This window comes from Cervus canadensis, chromosome 4 (genome assembly GCF_019320065.1).
Source record: "Cervus canadensis isolate Bull #8, Minnesota chromosome 4, ASM1932006v1, whole genome shotgun sequence".
Lineage (NCBI taxonomy): Eukaryota > Metazoa > Chordata > Mammalia > Artiodactyla > Cervidae > Cervus > Cervus canadensis.
Window position 1 is genome coordinate 67,160,758 of NC_057389.1, and position 20,097 is coordinate 67,180,854.

The 20,097-nt window shown below is 35.7% G+C and overlaps 1 protein-coding gene across 1 annotated transcript; it reads right to left on the minus strand.

Annotated features, from left to right (window-relative positions):
* Positions 1-17,110: 17,110 nt before the first annotated feature.
* Positions 17,111-18,058, minus strand: LOC122439256 (olfactory receptor 5V1-like). The gene has a single exon (XM_043464347.1). It carries the CDS (start codon positions 18,056-18,058, stop codon positions 17,111-17,113), a length of 948 nt encoding a protein of 315 aa, XP_043320282.1.
* Positions 18,059-20,097: the final 2,039 nt, after the last annotated feature.

Genomic DNA, 20,097 nt, shown 5'->3' on the forward strand with positions numbered 1-20,097 from the left:
GGCTTTATAGTTTCTCTTTGCTTTCTGCCGTTATAGTGGTATCATCTGCATGTCTGAGGTTGCTATGTCTCCTGGAAGTCTTGATTCCAGCTTGATTCATATAGCCCAGCATTTTGCATGAGGTACTCTGCATAGAAGTTAAATAAGCAGGTGACAGTATACAGCCTCAATGTACTCCTTTCCCAGTTTTGAACCAGTCCATTGTTCCATGTCTGGTTGCAATAGGAATGCACAAAGAAAATGAACTGAAATATAACGCTAAAGATATCTATCAAATTACAAGAGAAAGGAACAAAAGATGAAGAAAGGAACAAAAAAGAATTACAGACAAAACTGTAAAACTATTACTAATGGCAATAAGAACACACATATCAATAATTACTTTAAATATAATTGGAATAAATGATCCAATAAGAAACATAAAGTGGCTGAATGAATACAAAAATAAGACCCATTTCTATTATGTCTACCAGAGACTCACTTATAATCCAAAGACACACACACAGTGAGAGCAAGGGAATGGAAAAAGCTGTGCCATGAAAGTGGAAATCAAAAAAATAGAGGATAGCAATAGTTATATCAGACAAATTAGGCTTTAAAATAAAGATGATTACAAGATAAGAAAAGATATTACACAATTATTAAATAAGAAGATTAAAAAATTATAATATTTACACAGCCAAAATATAGGAATACCTAAATACATAAGACAAATATTTGTGGACATAAAGGTAGAAATTGAGAGTGACACAAATATAACAAGACATTTTAACACCTCATACATCAATGGACATGTCATCCAGACAGAAAATCAATAAGGAAGCACTGGTCTTAAATGACACTTAGAAAGACTTTAAAACTATATGTACAACATTCCATCTGGTAGCAGCAGAATACACATTCTTTTGAAGAGCACAGAGTAGACCACATGCTAAGCCACAAATTAAGTCTCTGTAAATTTAAGAAAATTGAAATAGTATCAAGAATCTTTTCTGAATACAACACTATGATACTAGAAATCAATTACCAAAAAAAAAAAAAAAATCTTCAGAAAACACAGACACATGAAGGCAAATGATATGCTGCTAAACAACAAATGGGTCACTGCAGACATCAAAGAAGAAATTAAAAAAAAAAAAACCTGGAGGGAAATACAGACACAAACACAATGATCCAGAATCTGTGGAATGTAGCAAAAGCAGTTCTAAGAAGGAAATATATAGCAATATATGCTTACTTCAGGAAACAAGAAAAATCTCAAATAACCTAACCTTACACCTAAAGAAAGTAGGAAAAAAAAAAAACAAAAACCAAATTTAGTAGAAGTTTCAGAAGAACTCATAAAGATCAGAGAGAAATAAATGAAATAGAGATGAAAGTACAACAGAAAATCATTGGGGCTTTCCCTGCCATCAGCACCAGGAAGCCCTGGGCAGACGAGTATGGTGAGCTTCCTATGGAACAAGACATTGATCTGAGTAATGTGGATCTGGACAACCTGGAGAAAAATGAGTTGTGAGAGGCTCTGCACAGACTAGTTTTCTTTTCTTGGGAGTTGATTTTCCTGCAGTGAAGGAACATCTTTTCCAATCCAAGGAATCTACCAGTGGCCTTTTTAACTGAGAAGTAACACTTGACTGGTCATTTGAAAACACTACAACACATTGCAGCACTATTTACAATAGCCAGGACATGGAAGCAACCTAGATGTCCATCGACAGATGAATGGATAAAGAAGCCATGGTACATATATACAATGGAATATTACTTAGCCATAAAAAGGAACACATTTGAGTCAGTTCCAATGAGGTGGATGAACCTAGAGCCTATTTTACAGAGTGAAGTAAGTCAGAAAGAGAAAAACAAATATTGTATATTAATGCATCCCTGGTGGCTCAGATGCTGAAGAGTCTGCCTGCAATGCTGGAGGCCTGGGTTCAATCCCTGGGTTGGGAAGATCCCCTGGAGAAGGAAATGGCAACACACTCCAATATTCTTGCCTGGAAAATTCCATGGATGGAGGAGCCTTGCAGGCTACAGTCCATGGGGTCGCAAAGAGTCAGACATAACTGAGCAGCTGACTTATCATATATGGAACCTAGAAGGATGGTATTGATGAATCTAATCTCAGAGCAGCAATGGAGATGCAGACATAGAGAACAGACTTACAGACAAGGGTGGAAGAGAACAGGGAGAGGGTGAGATGAATGGAGAGAGTAGCATGGATGCATATACACTAACATATGTAAATAGACAGCCAATGGGAATTTGCTGTATGACTCAAGAAAATCAAACTGGGGCTCTGTGATAACCTAGAGGGGTGGGGATGGGTGGGAGGTGGGAAGGAGATTCAAGAAGGAGGGGACATAGGTACACTGAAGGTTAATTCATATTGATGTATGACAGAAATCAAACCAATATTGTAAACCAATCATCAATTAATTAAAAATAAATAAATATATTTAAAAAACCACATACACACTGCAATGGTGAACTTTTGTGTTTCAAGAAAACAATGAAAAATTATATGATTTGTCATAGGCACTGAACTGAATTGTATTCTGTCGAGTAATATTTTGAAGAAAGTCGATGGACAATTGAAGCATTTTCCCTCCCTCTCACTGCTACTTGAATAACCTTGGAGGCTGTTTCTTACATAAGTTTTTTAAAGTGATCATTTTCATTTGAATATTAATGGCTTTTTTCCATTAAAGAATAAAACAATATTTTAGATTTAAAAAAAAAAGTAAGAACTACTTCTTTGAAAAGATAAACAAAATTGATAAAACTTTAGCCAGACTCATCAGGCAAAAAAGAGAAAGCACCCAAATCAGTTAAATCAAAAATGAAAAAGGAGAAATTACAAACAAAACCAATGATATACAAAAAGTTGTGTGACTACTACAGACAACTATACACTAATGCAATGGACAATCTGTAACAAATAGACAAAGTCTCAGAAATGTATAACCTTCCAAAAATGAACCAGGAAGAAATAGAAAATATAAACAGGCCAATCACAAGCACAGAAATCAAAATTACTGTCAAAAATCTTCCAATAAACAAAAGCCCTGGGCCAGATGGCTTCATAGGCAAATTCTACTGAAAGTTTAGAGAAGAGCTAACACCTATCCTGCTCAAACTCTTCCAGAAAACTGCACAGGAAACTCCCAAACTCATTCTACAAGACTACTATCACCTTGATACAAAAACCAGACAAAGAAAATTACAGGCCAATATCACTGATGAACATAGATGCAAAAATCCTCAGCAAAATTCTAGCAAACAGAATCCAACAGCACATTAAAAGGATTATACAGCATGATCAAGTGGGCTTTATTCCAGGAATGCAAGAATTCTTCAATATACATAATGTTGATATACCATACTAACAAACTGAATGACAAAAACCATATGATCACCTCAGTAGTTGCAGAGAAAGTTTTTGACAATATTCAACATTCATTTATAATAATAATAATAAAAAGAAAACTTTCCAGAAAGTTGGCATAGAAGAAATGTATCTCAACTTAATAAAGGCCATATGCAACAAACGCACAGAAAACATCCTCAGTGGTGAAAGACTGAAAGAGTTTCCTCTAAGATCAAGAACAGGACAAGGGTGGCCATTTTCTCCAATATTATTCAGTATAATTTTGTAATCCTAACCACAGCAATCAGAGAAAAAAAAAAGGAATAAAAGGAATCCAGATTGGAAAAGAACAAGTAAAATTCCTACTACAGACAACATGATACTATACACAGAAAACCTTAAAGATGCCACCAGAAAATTACTAATCAATAAATATAGGAAAATCTCAGTTTATAAAATTAATACACAGAAATCTCTTTCACTCTTATACACTAACAAAGAAAAATCAGAAAGAGAAATTAAGAAGGCAATCCCACTCACCATTGCAAGAATATAATACCCAGGGCTAAACCTGCCTAAAGAGACAAAGACCTATATGCAGAAAGCTATAAGGCACTGACGAAAGAAATCAAAGATGACACAAACAGATGGAGAGATAGACCATGTTCTTGGGTTGGAAGAATCAATACTGTGAAAATGACTATACTACTCATAGCAATCTACAGACTCAATGAATCCTTATCAAACTACAAATAGTATTTTTCACAGAACTAGAACAAAAAATTTCACAATTCATATGGAAGCACAGAAGACCATGAATAGCCAAAGCACTCTTAAAAAAGAATGGAGCTGGAGGAATCAAACTTCCTGATGTCAGACTATCCTACAAAGCTACAGTCATCAAGACAGTATGATACAGGCATACACAGCAATAAAGACCAAGGAAACAAGATAGAAAGCCCAGAGATAAACCCACACACCGATGAGCACCTTATCTTTGACAAAGGAGGAAAGAATATGCAATGGAAAAAAGACAGTCTCTTCAATAAATAATGTTGAGGAAAAAATGAAATGTTTTTCAATTTCAGCTACTTGTAAAAAATGAAATTAGAACACTTCCTAACATCATACACAAAAATAAACTCAAAATGGTTTAAAGACCTAAATGTAATACTAGAAACTTTTCAACTATTAGAGGAAAACATAGGCAAAATACTCTTTGATATAAATCACAGCAAGATCCTCTATGGCCCATCTCCTAGAGCAATGGATATTTTTTAAAAACAAACAGATGACACCTAATTAAATTTAAAAGCTTTTGCACAAAGAAGAAAACTACAAACAAGATGAAAAGACAATCCTCAGAATAGGAGAAAATAATAGCAAATGAAATAACTGACAAAGGATATAATCTCCAGAATATACATGCAGCACATACATCTTAACACCAGAAAAACAAACGACCAATCAAAAAGTGGTCAGAAAACCTAAACAGACATTTCTCCAAAGAAGACATACAGATGGCTAATAAACACATGAAAAGATGCTCAACATCACTCATAATTAGAGAAATGCAAAATAAAACCACAATGAGGTAACACCTCACACTAGGATGGCCATCATCTAAATGTCTACAAACAATAAATGCTAGAGAGGGTACGGAGCAAAGGGAAGCATATTGCACTGTTGGTGGGAATGCAAATTGCAACAGCCACTATGGAGAACAGTATGGAGATTCTTTTTAAAAAACTAGGAATGAAATTACCATATGACCAAGTAATCCACTACTGGGTATATACCCTCAAAAAAATCATAATTGAAAAAGATATATGTACCCCAGTGTTCACTGAAGTACTATTTAAAATAGCCAGGACATAGAAACAACCTAGATGCTCATCAACAGATGAATGGATAAAGAAGTTGTGGTATGTATACAAAATGGAATAATACTCAGCTGTAAAAATGAACACCTTTAAGTCAATTCTAGTGAGGTGTATGAACCTAGAGCCTATTAGACAGAGTGAAGCAAGTCAGAAAGAAAAAAACAAGTATTATATGTGTATGTGTGTTAGTTGCTTAGCTGTGTCCAACTCTTTGCAGACCCATGAACTTGCTAGGCTCTTCTGTCCACGGAATTCTCCTGGTAAGATTACTGAGTGGGTTGCCATTCCCTTCTCCAGGGGATCTTCCTGGTCCAGGGATCAAACTCAGGTGTCTTGCATTGCAGGCAAATTCTTTACTATCTGAACCACCAGGGAAGTCCCACAAATATTATATATTAATGTATATATATATGAAATCGAGAAAGATGGCACTGATGATCTTCCTTGCAGGGCAGCAAAGGAGACACAGATGTAAAAAACAGACTTTTGGTTACAGTGGGGGACAAAGAGGGTGGGATGACTTGAGAGAGTAGTATTGAAACATACATATTACCATATGTAAAACAGATAAAACATTAGGGATTTAGTGTATGATATAGGGAACCCAAAGCCCATGCTCTGGGGCAGCCTAAAGGTATGGGATGGGGAGGGATGTGGGAGGTAAGTTTAGGACAAAGGGAACATATGTGTGCCTGTGGTTGACTCATGTTGGTGTATGATAGAAACCATAACAAAAAGTAACTATCCTCCAATTAAAAATAAAATAAAATTTAAAAGAAAATTAATATTAAAAAACAGTATTGAGAAAACTAGACAACAACATGCAAAAGAATTAAACTGGACTCTCGTGCTGCATACAAAAATAAACTCAAAATTGAATAATACATAAACGGAAGGCCTGAAACCATAAAATTTCTAGAAGAAAACTTTGGACTTAGTAATTTTTTTTTAAGGTATATCTCCTGAGGCCAGGATCAGTTCAGTTTAGTTCAGTCGCTCAGTCATGTCTGACTCTTTACGACTCCACAAATTGCAGCACACCAGGCCTCCCTGTCCATCACCAACTCCCAGAGTTTACTCAAACTCATGTGCATCGACTCGGTGATGCCATCCAACCATCTTATCCTCTGTCGTCCCCTTCTCCTCCTTCCCTGAGTCCCTCCCAGCATCAGGGTCTTTTCCAATGAGTCAACTCTTCGCATGAGGTGGCCAAAGTATTGGAATTTCAGCTTCAGCATCAGTCCTTCCAATGAACACCCATGACTGATCTCCTATAGGATGGACTGGTTGGATCTCCTTGCAGTCCAAGGGACTCTCAAGAGTCTTCTCCAAGACCACAGTTCAAAAGCATCAATTCTTTGGCGATCAGCTTTCTTCACCATCCAACTCTCACATCCACACATGATTTCTGGAAAAACCATAGCCTTGACTAGACAGATCTTTGTTGGCAAAGTAATGTCTCTGCTTTTTAATATGCCATCTCGGTTGATCATAACTTTCCTTCCAAGGAGTAAGCGTCTTTTAATTTCATGGCTGCCATCACCATCTGCACTGATTTTGGAGCCCAAAAAATAAAGTCAGCCACTGTTTTCACTGTTTCCCCATCTATTTCCCATGAAGTGATGGGACCAGATGCCATGATCTTAATTTTCTGAATGTTGAGTTTTAAGCCAACTTTTTCACTCTCCTCTTTCACTTTCATGAAGAGGCTTCTTAGTTCCTCTTCACTTTCTGCCATAAGGGTGGTGTCATCTGCATATCTGAGGTTATTGATATTTCTCCTGGCAATCTTGATTCCAGCTTGTGCTTCTTCCAGCCCAGCATTTCTCATGATGTACTCTGCATTTAAGTTAAATAAGCAGGGTGACAATATACAACCTTGACTTACTCCTTTTCCTATTTGGAACCAGTTTGTTGTTCTATGTCTAGGGGAACAAAGTTCAAAAAAATTTTTCATATGCTTACATCAAACTAAACCCAGAGAAGGGAAAGGCTACCCACTCCAGTATTCTGACCTGGAGAATTGCATGGACTGTATAGTCCATGAGGTTATCAAGAGTTAGACACAACTGAGTGACTTTCACTTCACGTCAAACTAAAAACCTTTTCATGGTAAAAAGGAAAAGCATCAAGAAGCTAGTAAGGACACTTATTGAACTGAAGATGTTAACAATGTATCTGACAAGGACTCAGTATTTAAAATATACAAAAAACTCACACAATTCAACATCAAACCAAAACAAACAAACAACAAAAAAACACAAACAATTCAATTAAAATTGAACAAAGGAACTTCATAGACATTTTCCCAATGAATACGTATTGGTGACCAACATGGAAATAAAATGATGCTTACATCCTTAATCATCAGGTAAATGTAAACCAAAACAATGATGAGATATCACCTAACACCTGTTAGACTGTCTATTATCAAAAAGACAGCAAATAACAAATAATGATAAGCATGTGGAAAAAAGGAAACCCTGTGAACCATTGAAAGGAATGTAAATTCTACAGTCACTGTTTAAAAGAGTATAGAGGCATCTCACAAAATTAAAAAAAAGAACTACCATATGTTGTGTCTCAGTCATGTCTAATTTTTTGTGATTGTAGTCCACCAGGCTCCTCTGTCCATGGTATTTTCCAGGCAAGAATATTGGAGTGGGTTTCAATTTCCTATCCCAGGGTATCTTCCCCATCCTCCTGGCTTCCCAGGAGGTGCTAGTAGTAAAGAATATTCCTGCCAATACAGGAGATGCAAGAGATGAGAGTTTGATCCCTGGGTTGGGAAGATCCCCTGGAGGAGGGCTTGGCAGCCCACTCTAGCATTCTTGCCTGGAATATACCATGGACAGAAGACCCTGCAGGACTACAGTCCATGGAGTTGCAAAGAACTGGACACGACTGAGCACACACACACAGTTTTAAAATATATATAAATCCCCATCTGCAGCATTTTTTACTACAGACAAGCTATAGAAGCAATCTAAGTATCTATTGATAAGCATATGGATAAAGAAGATCCATATGGTGAAGTGTTATTCAACTGCAAAAAAGAAAAAACTTTGTCATCTGTGAAAATATGGGTGGACCTAGAGGGTGTTACTCCAGGTGAAATAAATCAGATAAAAAAAGGAAAACATACAATTTCACTTATATGCAGACTCTAAAGAACATAACAAATGAACAAGCATAACAGAAACAAAGTCATAGATATAAAAAATTAATAGCTGATTGTCAGAGAGGAGGAGGTGGGATACATCTGTAAACAGAAGAAGTAGATTAAGAGGTACAAACCTTCAGTTACAAAATAAGTGAGTTACATGTATGAGCTGTGAGGAATACAGTCAATAATGAAATTATATCTTTATATGGTGACAAATGATAATTAGAATTACCGTGGTGGTCATTTTGAAATGTATAGTAATACTGTATCACTATGTGTACATCATAAACTAACACAAATCTTCAAAAACAAACAAGTAAGTAGACTCATAGAAAAAGATGCCAAAAGCAGGAAGTGGAGAGAGGGGAAATTGAATGAAGGTTGTCAAAAGTTACAATGCTTCAGTAATAATAAAAATAAATACCAGAGCTGTAATGCACAGTGTGATAAATATAATTAATTACCACTGCTCTATGTTATATATGAAAGTTATTGACAGTGAATCTTAAGCTCTCATCACAAATAACAAGTTTCCTTTATTTATTTAATTTTGCTTCTATATGGCATGATAGATATTTACTGAAATTATTGTTGTAATCATTTAATGATATGTGAAAGTCAAATCATTATGCTGTACACCTTAAATTTGTGCAGAATAGTGTCTCAACTAATCTCAGAATATTTGAGGAAAAAAAGAAGACTCTGTCATTGGCCTGAGAGTAGATTTATAGGTCAATGAACTAGAATTGCAAACTGATATAAATCCTTAAATTTATATTCAACTGATTTTGTACAAGGATCGTAAGACAACTTAAATAAGCACGGAAAATCTTTTTGGAGTAATAAAATATTGTAATAAAAAATTGTGAGAATGGTTGCAGAGCTTTGTAACTTTACTCAAAATAATTGAAATATTTTAAAAGGGTGAAAATTTTGGTATCTAAAGTATATCTCAGTAAAGATTATGTTTAAAATGTTTAACTCATTTATATATGTCATTATATTAAGTTTTAATCTTAAATAACCACCCCCCAACATAGAAAATCCCAGAATCAGATGATTTTACTGATGAATCCTACATTTAAAGCATTAATGCTTTTAAAATCTTCCAAAATTGTGTTGCTGGAGAAGACTCTTAAGAGTTCCTATCAACTCTGAATATTCTTTGGAAGGACTGAAGCTGAAGCTCCAATACTTTGGCCACCTGATGCAAAGAGCTGACTCATTTGAAAAGACACTGATTCTGGGGAAAGATTGAAGGCAGGAGAAGAAGGGGGTGGCAGAGGATAGCATGGTTTGATGGCATCACCGACTCAATAAACATGAATTTGAGCAAACTCCAGGAAATAGTGAAGGACAGGGAAGCCTGGAATGCCGCAGTCCACAGGGTCCCAAAGAGATGGACACGACTGAGCGACTGAACAACAACAACAACAACAAATTTAAAAGGAAAGAAAAACTGCCAAACTAACTTTAAGAAGCAAACATAACCCTAACACTAAAGCCAGATAGGGACACTACAGGAAAAAATATATAGGCCAATATCCAAGATGAATATAGATTTAAAAAATCTCCCTCCAAAATTGACTTATTGAATTCAACAGCACATTAAAATGGTTCATTCATGATTAAGTGGATGTATATCTGGGATTCAATGATGAGTCAAAATACACAAGTCAATAAATGTGTTATGCCACATTAATAGAATGAAAGAAAATCATATGATCATCTCAATGGATGCAGAAAATACATTTGACAAAATAAATTTTTTCATCACAAAAACACTCCCAAAGAGTCCTGTCCGACTCTTTTGTGACTTCATGAACTGTAGCCCACCAGGCTCCTCTGTCTATGGGAGTTCTGAGGCAAGAATACTGGAATGGGTTGCCATTTCCTTCTCCACAGCATCTTCCCAAACCAGGGATTGAAACTGCGTCTCCTGCATTGGCAGGTGGATTCTTTACCACTTTCGGTGCCCTCTTAAGTATTAGTTGAGCATATATGTGAAAGTTTATTCTGGGCTCTCAATTCTGTTCCATAGGTTGATATGTCTATTTTTATGGCAGTACCCTGCTGTTTTGATTACTTTGATAGTTTACAGTATCACTTGCAATCAGAATGTGTGATACCCCTAGTGACATACCTCAACACGATGAAGGTTTTATATTATAGTCTTACAGACAACATTACACTCATTAGTGATAGGTTGAAAACTTTTTAAGATCAGAAACAAGATAAATGTGCACACTGTCACCATCCCTATCCAACATAGTAATAGAAGTCCTGGCTAGAACAATAAGATGAGAAGAAAAAAAAAGGTATACAAACAAGAAATAAGAAAAAAAAAGTATCTTTGTTAGCAGATGATATAATCTTACTTCTATAAAATCCTGAAGAATCCCTACAATAAGTTTCTAGAACAAATCAGTGAATTCAGAAAAACTATAAGAAACTGAAAAAAGTGAAAAAGTGAAGTTGCTCAGTCATGTCCAACTCTTTGCAACCCCATGGACTATCGCCCACCACGCTCCTCCATCCATGGGATTTTCCAGGCAAGAGTACTGGAGTGTTGCCAATGTACAAAAACCAGTTGCACTTCTGTACACTAGAAGAAAATCTGAAAATTAAATAAGGAAAACAATGCCATTCATGAGTAGCATCAAAATAAATAACATACTGATGAATAAATTTACCAAAGAGGTAAAAAATCTCTAGTGAAAATTATATAAGACCTTGATGAAAGAATCTGAAGATACAAATGGAAAGATATATTGTGCTCATGGATTGGAAAAATTAATACTGTTAAAATATCTATATGACCCAAATTCATCTAAATATTCAATGCAATCTCTATTAAAATCCCAATACCCTTTTTCACAGAAATAGAATAAATGATCCTGAAATGTCTAAGGAGCCAAAAAAGAACTTGAATAGCCAAAGTAATCCTGAAAAAGAATGAAGCTAGAGGTATCACACATCCTGATTGCAAGTATAATGTAAATTTATAGTATGGAAACAGCAGCATACTGGCATAAAAATAGGCACATTGATCAATGGAACAGAATTGAGTCCACAGTAAACTCTCATAAATATGCTCAACCAATATTTAGGAGGGCACCAAGAGTGGTAAAGAACCTGCCTGACAATGCAGGAGATGTGAGTCCAATCCCTGGTTTGAGAAGATCCCCTGGAGAAAGAAATGGCAATCCATTCCAGCATCCTTACCTGGAAAATCCCATGGACAGAGAAACCTGGTGGGCCACAGTCCATGAGATCGTAAGAGTCAGACATGACTTAATGACTAAACAACAACAACAAAAGTACTCAGTGAGAGAAGGACAGTATCCTTAATAGTGTTGAAAAAAATGGATAGCCACATGCAAAGAAATGAAATTGGGTAACTATCTTATAAGACTCACTAAAATAAATTTGTAATTAAATACTTAAACATAAGAACTTAAAACTCCTAGAAGGAAAAATATGAAATAAAGCTTCTTTACATTTGTCTTTGCAGCAAATTCAAAGATATGACTCCAATGGTATAAGCAACACAAGCAAAAATTAAAAAAAGCAGACAACATCATACTGAAAGATTCCTTTATGCACCAAAAGAAACAATCTACAAAATTAAAAATCAACCTACAGAATGAGAGAAAATATTTACAAATTATATACTTGATAAAGGGTTAATATCCAAAATATATTAACAAATCATATAGTTTGATAGCATTAAGACCAATCTAATATTTTTAAAGGGCAGAATAACAGAATACACTTTTTTACTCAAAGATGTTATATTAATGACAACAGGTACCTGAAAAGGTGATCAACATCACTGAACATCAATATATTTAATAAATGCAAAACATAAACATATTCAATATGCACTTGATAGAATGACTTCCTGAAAAGACAAGCAATAACAGTAATTGGCAAAGATGTGGAGAAAAAGAAACTCTGTGCACTGTTGGTGAGAATGCAAATTGGTTAGAGATAGTGGGAAAATTTATGAAAGTTCCTTAAAAGTTACAAATAGAACTACCATATGAGTCAGGCATTCCACTTTTGGGATATATGTAAAGGAAATGAAAATAGAATCTTGTAGGATATCTGCACCACCAAGTTCATTGTTCATTGTAGTTCAGTTCAGTTCAGCTCAGTGGCTCAGTCGTGTCTGACTCTTTGCAACCTCGTGAACCACAGCACACCAGGCCTCCCTGTCCATCACCAAAGCCCAGAGTTCAGCCAAACTCATGTCCATTGAGTTGGTGATGTCATCCAACCATATAATCCTCTGTTGTCCCCTTCTCCTCCTACCCTCAATCTTTCCCAGCATCAGGGTCTTTTCAAATCAGTCAGCTCTTTGCTTCAGGTGGCCAAAGTATTGGAGTTTCAGCTTCGACATCAGTCCTTCCAATGAATATTCAGGACTGATCTCCCTTAGGATGGACTGGTTGGATCTCCTTGCAGTCCAAGGGACTCTCAAGAGTCTTCTCCAACACCACAGTTCAAAAGCATCAATTTTTCGACGCTCAGCTCTCACATCTATACACGACCACAGGAAAAACCATAGCCTTGACTAGATGGACCTTTGTTGGCAAAGTAGTCTCTGCTTTTTAATATGCTGTCTAGGTTGGTCATAACTTTCCTTCCAAGGAGTAAGTGTCTTTTAATTTCACAGCCGCAATCACCATCTGCAGTGATTATGGAGCCCAAAAGAATAAGGTCTGACACTGTTTCCACTCTTTCCCCATCTATTTGCATTGAAGTGATGGGACCGGATGCCATGATCTTAGTTTTCTGAATGTTGAGCCTTAAGCCAACTTTTTCACTGTCCTCTTTCACTTTCATCAAGAGGCTCTTTAGTTCTTCGCTTTCTGCCATAAGGGTGATGTCATCTGCATATCTGAGGTTATTGATATTTCTCCCGGCAATCTTGATTCCAGCTTGTGCTTCTTCTAGCCCAGCATTTCTCATGATGTACTCTGCATTTAAGTTAAATAAGCAGAGTGACAATATACAGCCTTGACGTACTCCTTTTCCTATGTGGAACCAGTCTGTTTTTCCATGTCCAGTTCTAACTGTTGCTTCCTGACCTGCATACAGGTTTCTCAAGAGGCAGGTCAGGTGGTCTGGTATTCCCATCTCTTTCAGAATTTTCCACAGTTTGTTGTGATCCACACAGTCAAAGGCTTTGGCATAGTCAATAAAGCAGAAATAGATTTTTTTTTTCTGAGACTCTCTTGCTTTTTCAATGATCCAGCAGATGTTGGCAGTTTGATCTCTGGTTCCTCTGCCTTTTCTAAAACCAGCTTGAACATCTGGAAGTCCACGGTTCATGTATTGCTGAAGCCTGATTTGGAGAATTTTGAGCATTAGTTTGCAAGCGTGTGAGATGAGTGCAATTGTGCAGTAGTTTGTGCATTCTTTGGCATTGCCTTTCTTTGCAATTGGAATGAAAACCGACCTTTTCCATTCCTGTGGCCACTGCTGAGTTTTCCAAATTTGCTGGCATATTGAGTTCAGCACTGTCACAGCATCATCTTTCAGGATTAGAAATTCAATTGGAATTCCATCACCTCCACTAGCTTTGTTCATAGTGATATTTCCTAAGGCCCACTTGACTTCACATTCCAGGATGTCTGGCTCTAGGTGAGTTATAACACCATCATTACTATCTGGGTCATGAAGATCTTTTTTGTACAGTTCTTCTGTGTATTCTTGCCACCTCTTCTTAATATCTTCTGCTTCTGTTAAGTCCATACCATTTCTGTCCTTTACTGAGCCCATCTTTGCATATGTATATATATTTATATTCACATTTTAGCTAGACATTTACACTACTGCTAAAATCTCACATATATCCCATGAGAAACTGCTCAGAAGTCTATCAAGTGATTTGGTCAGGTCGTCTCAGATGACTGTGACTTTTAGAGAAAAGAAGAATTTTTTTTTTAATTACTCATCACTTATTCTTTTAAAGGACAATAAGCTTTAATATATGTTCAACAGAAGAGATACACCTTCATCAAAGTATTAGCAGCCATAAATTTGTACAGTTCTTTATTTCCAAGCAGGGAAGAATATATCCTCTAGCAATTTCATCTCGTTTAAATATTTCATCATTTTAAGATCTTGTACTGCACACTTCACTCAAAACATTACAGAGTGAATACAAAGTCGACAATTTTGTTTGTACTTTAAAAATAGTTTTCTTCACTTGATACGAAGAGACTGTATTATTTTATGTTAAAACAAATAAGCATAGAAAATTCTAGAACTTATTCTTTTTCCTTTTTAAAAAAAATTACAAAAATTTTCCATTATTTGCCAAGGCCTGATTCATGGAAAACTTGGTGAAATACCCACTGTTTTCAATAGGACAGAATTAGATTTCAGAATAGTTTACTAACACAGATATAATCCCAGTATCTTTAAGAATATTGCATTCAAATAAGTGGTGAAGTTGAAAATAAATGTTTTGGTATCTGGTATGTAAAACAAACAGTTTGTTGAGCTTTTATTATTTTATTCAATTTTATATGGTGTTACATTAACATGTCCCATGTACTCTGTTTTTTTTTTTGTGATGAAGACTTGATTCTTTCATATCACATGCAAACTTTAGAAAAAACGGAATAAAAACAACAAATTTCAAGTCTGTAATAGCAATGCTATTATTTCATTTTATTCTTCAGGTATGCATAAGTTTTCCCACTCTTTTGAAAAATAAGTGACATATAAATGACTCATCAATGACTCAACTATGAATAGCCCTGTATGTTGTGGAAGATGTATATTAGGCCTTTTCTGAATTTTGTAAAATGTAATTAATACAAAAACATGATATCTCAATGCATTTTTACTCTAGCTCATGTAACAAAAAGTGCATATGATCAACCTATCATTTGATAGCCTGAAATATAATTTAAAGGATAATTTTGAAAATGACTAAGAGACAAATGACAATCCAGAGGAGGAACTGATAGATGTTTTTGAGTAACATAAGACTACCTCACATAGTGATAATGGAAAGGTAGAATGCAGATAAGAGAAAGAGAGAAGATACTGAATGCCAGAGAATGAAGAGTCAGAAATGCAGAGAGTGGGGATATACTTATTAATTGTGATCACCAGACTGAAGATTAAATTTTTAGCTATTGAGATGTCCATGATAGGGAAAAAAATTATTTTTATATATTTTATTTATTTATATTGGCTGTGCTGGGTCTTCATTTCTACTGCAGGCTTTCTCTAGCTGCCGTGTGAGGGCTTCTCATTGAGATGATGTCTCTTGTTGCAGAGCACAAGCTCTAGGGCACTTGGTTTTCAGTAGCTGTGGCACACGGGCTCTGTAGCTGTGACTCCTGGGCCCCAGAGCACAGGCTCAGTATTTGAGGCACCTGGGCTTAGTTGCTCCACAGCATGTGGGGTCTTCCTAGACCAGTGATTGAACCAATGTCCCCTGCATTTCAAGGCAGATTCTTGGCCACTGGACCACTGGGGAAGCCCAGAAGATTATTAAGAAAATTAAACATGACTTCTGACTTTGAAGTATTAAGACATAGAGAAAATAATTTTACCTCTACATGTGACAAGGAGAGGGAATGGAGTGGTGTCCCATCCACAGTCAGAGACTATCCCTCTCTAAGCAAACTGAATGGAAGTGCTGCACTTCAAGGCAAAGCAGAGTCTAGTTTAATGAATTTTAGTTTGAGGAGTGGGGGAAAACTGACAATAAAAATACAAGGTAGAAGACAAGAAGATGTGTTTGTGTGTGCATGTGTGTATTAAATGATATTTCTTTCAGTTTTGACCATGTTGAGGCTATGATGATAGTAATATAGTAAGCTGAAATAGAGATCTAAATTTGTTCAGTTCAGTTCAGTCACTCAGTCATGTCTGACACAGAACTAAATGCACTCCTGTGACCAAGGACAAGCAGAACTGAGAATGGATATGATTATCAGAAAAGGGAGAAACAGAGAAATATAGAGTAAGTAGAAGCAAAAGTTGAAGAGGAAGAATGAAATGAAAACAAAAGGGAGTAAGAGCATAAGCAGTCAATCAAATAAGGGAAAGAAGTGTAAGGAGGATCTATAGATAAATATCATTTAGAAATAGATGCAAACATACAGATAGCATATGGATATGGATAAGACCATATACCCAAGTTAATTTAAGACTACTTCAATTTACATCTCTTATATTAGTGAAATTACTAACAGGTCTCTGCTTCCTCTCAAAAATGTTAAATTTATGAAGATGAACTTAAAGATCTTGTGAATAAAGGAAGAGATATCCATATATAGAGTAGCATGGTGGTGGTGGTGGTGGTGGGTTAAGTTGCTAGGTAGTGTCTGACTTTTGGGACCCCATGGACTCTAGCCCATCAGGTTCCTCTGTTCATGAGATTTCCCAAGCAAGAATATTGGAGTGGGTTGCCATTTCCTTCTGCAGGGGATCTTCCCGACCCAGGGATCAAACCCAGGTCTCTTGCATTGCAGGCAGATTCTTTACCAAATGAGCCACCAGAGAAGCCCCATAGAGAAGTATAACTAAGATTATATGCATTTGCACCTGTGTGAAATTTTCTAAGTGTATGCAAGTATGCATTTCATATGTAACAATTAAAAATTATTCTATGTATTCATTCTAAAATAAACACTGAATCATTCCCTTTTAACATTAGACTTGCTGTAAACATGCTTTCTGATATAAGAGCCTTCTGATTGCTCCTTTCACCTCTGTGTTTCTCATGCTATAGATCATGGGGTTTAACATTGGAGTAATAATTCCATATAACATGGAGATGAGTCTATCTCTTGCTGGGAAGTGTTGACTGGAAAAGGGACGCACATAGGTAAATATTGTCGTGCCACCGAATAAACAGACCACCAGAAGGTGGGAAGCACATGTGGAAAAGGCTTTGCGCTTCCCTTCTGCTGACTGGATCTTTAGGATGGTAGATATGATGTAGAAATAAGAGATAAAGATGACCAGGAAGGCACTGCTCCCCAGGATACCTGCTTCCACCAAAATAAGCATTTCTGCCACATAGGTGGATGAGCATGAGAGAGCGACCACTGGTGGGATGTCACAGTAGTACTGGTTAACTTGGTTGGACTTGCAGAAAGAAAGGTGGAATGTGGACACTGTATGAAGGAGGGAATTGAGAAACCCTGCTACCCAAGTCCCAGCAGTCAGCTGAACACATCGAACCTTGGTAATGATGAGGGTGTAACGAAGAGGGAAACAGATGGCCACATACCTGTCATAAGCCATGACAGAGAGAAGGAAGACTTCAGTTCCCACAAGGGCCACCAGAAAATAAAGCTGCAAAGCACACCCAATGTAGGAAATGCTGTGCTTCTCAGTCAAGAGGTTCTCCAGCATCTTGGGGACAGTAACTGATGGGCAGGATATGTCTAAGAGCGACAGATTTGCCAAAAAGTAATACATGGGTGTGTGCAGTTTTTTCTCAGTTCCAATGGCCAAGAGAATAACTCCATTTCCCACCAAGGTGACCTGATAGATGATGGTAAAGACCACAAAGAGAGGGTAGCGCACCTCGGGGCGATCAGAAAGCCCTATGAGGATAAAATGAGTCACTGTGGTTTGATTGCAGATGCCCATCTCTTCAATTCACATCAGTCTTTCTGGAAGTAATGTAACAAACAAAGATGAATTAGAGCAAAAAGTCAAAGAGGCAAACAATGAGAAATTCTTGCAGAACACATGGTGTGAAGTTGATCATGAATTATGTAAAATAATATCTTATTAGAGATTTTCATTATTATAAATACTGTTAAGTATATCTCCTGTGTTCATAATTCTTCAAAGATTTATCTCAGTGGATCCTTGTCAAGAGGAATCCCTCTAAGAAAGTAAGAATACTTTTAAAAATTTGCCTTCAGTAATACCATTGTAGATTCTTCAGGAATGCTTGAGATTTCACAATTCAGTAACACTAAAGTTCTGTTTCTCACATCTCCTTGGGCATTTACCTTATTTTTCCTTGTATTATCTCAATGTGTATAATTTTATACACTATCTCAATACAAACTGTTTGAGGGTAGAAGCTATATATTATTCCTTGGTATGTAAAATTTAATATCTGCTACCAACCTCAAATATATCATATAAAAATGTTTATATAAATTATTGGTGAATAAAGGAATAAATGTTTTACTTGTATTGTATGAGAATTTTTATCTAAGTGGTTCTTGAATAAAAGAATGAGTGAGGCTTTACCTGCTCTGACAAAATGTTTCTATTAGTAAGAAATAAATATGGAAACACTTTTGTAACTTCAAAGTTGTAGTTGTTTAAATACAAGCAACTATGTATTTTCCAGAAAGAGTATACATTATATGATTAAGTTAGCCTATAAAATATAAATATGACTTGGTTGATAGTGTCTGTCACCCAAAAAGAAACAAATGCATTCATTAATATTCAATTTCTTTTCCTTTTAAAGTTTAAATAGTTGACTATGTGTCTGAGTATTTAAAGAATTATGAAGTTGCAAAAGTTAAATATGCTTGAACATACTGCTAATACCAAGTCTCCTGCATTGCAGGCAGATTCTTCACCATCTGAGCCACAGGGAAGCCCACTGGTGATACCAATTCTTATTTAATTTTCTAATTTCATTTCTATGTATCTTAATAATCCACATATTCATCCAGTTTATGATATTTACAAAAATTATTTTAATTGAAAATCTACAAATCAATATCTCTGTGGATTTTGTCACTTTGCAAACTTTTAAAATATCATATGCATATATTATAGAAACATGTGATTACAAAATAAAATAAAAAGTCATTTTTGGTGGCCCCCTCTTTCACATTTATTGTACCAACCGGAAGCTGTTAATTTATTTCTGAAATAAAATATATTAATATAAATAGCACTATTGATTTATTTATATGCATTAAATGAAATTTATTTCAGCCACCTTTTCCCCATGCAATGTTTAAATAAAAATCTTTGAGACACTTTGGGAGATATTTTTACTCTTTCTACAAGCAGCACCAGAACTACACCATGCTTGGGAAAAAAAAAAAAACTTTTATCAATAATTCTCAAATCATGACATTTAGAAAATAAGATTACTGTGATAATCACAAAGTATCTATAATTTTCAATCTATAGAAGACATTTAATGAATGAGTTAAAATGTCAAAACAAAAACATCTAATGTGTCACTTCTCAAATTCTCAAATTTTCAATAGCCTGTTGTGCTGTTCAATTTCAGTCTACAGCTAATATTTTAAAAATAATAGTCACTTCAATAAACTTTTGAAGGAACTTTATGAGAAAATATTTTGAGATAGTAAATATTAATGTCTATACTAAGTACTCATTTTTCTTTAATTTAACAAATTTCACTAATTTGTTTCATTTTTTGCAAGGATTGTGAAAAATAAGTCAAAATCATCCTGACAAGCACATAAGATAGTTCTACATAAGGATACACAATCAACACACATCTTTTAAAACATAATGAAGTGCAGTGAAGTGAAGTCACTCAGTCGTGTCCGACTCTTTGCGACCCCAGGGACTATAGCCCTCCAGGCTCTGCCGTCCATGGGATTTTCCAGGCAAGAGTACTTGAGTGGGTTGTCATTTCCTTTTCCATTAAAACATAATAGATTTTTGCTAAACTT

Coding starts and splice junctions, on each gene's coding strand:
- LOC122439256 (XM_043464347.1), bottom strand. CDS start 18,058: ATGGGCATCTGCAATCAAACCACAGTGACTCATTTTATCCTCATAGGG.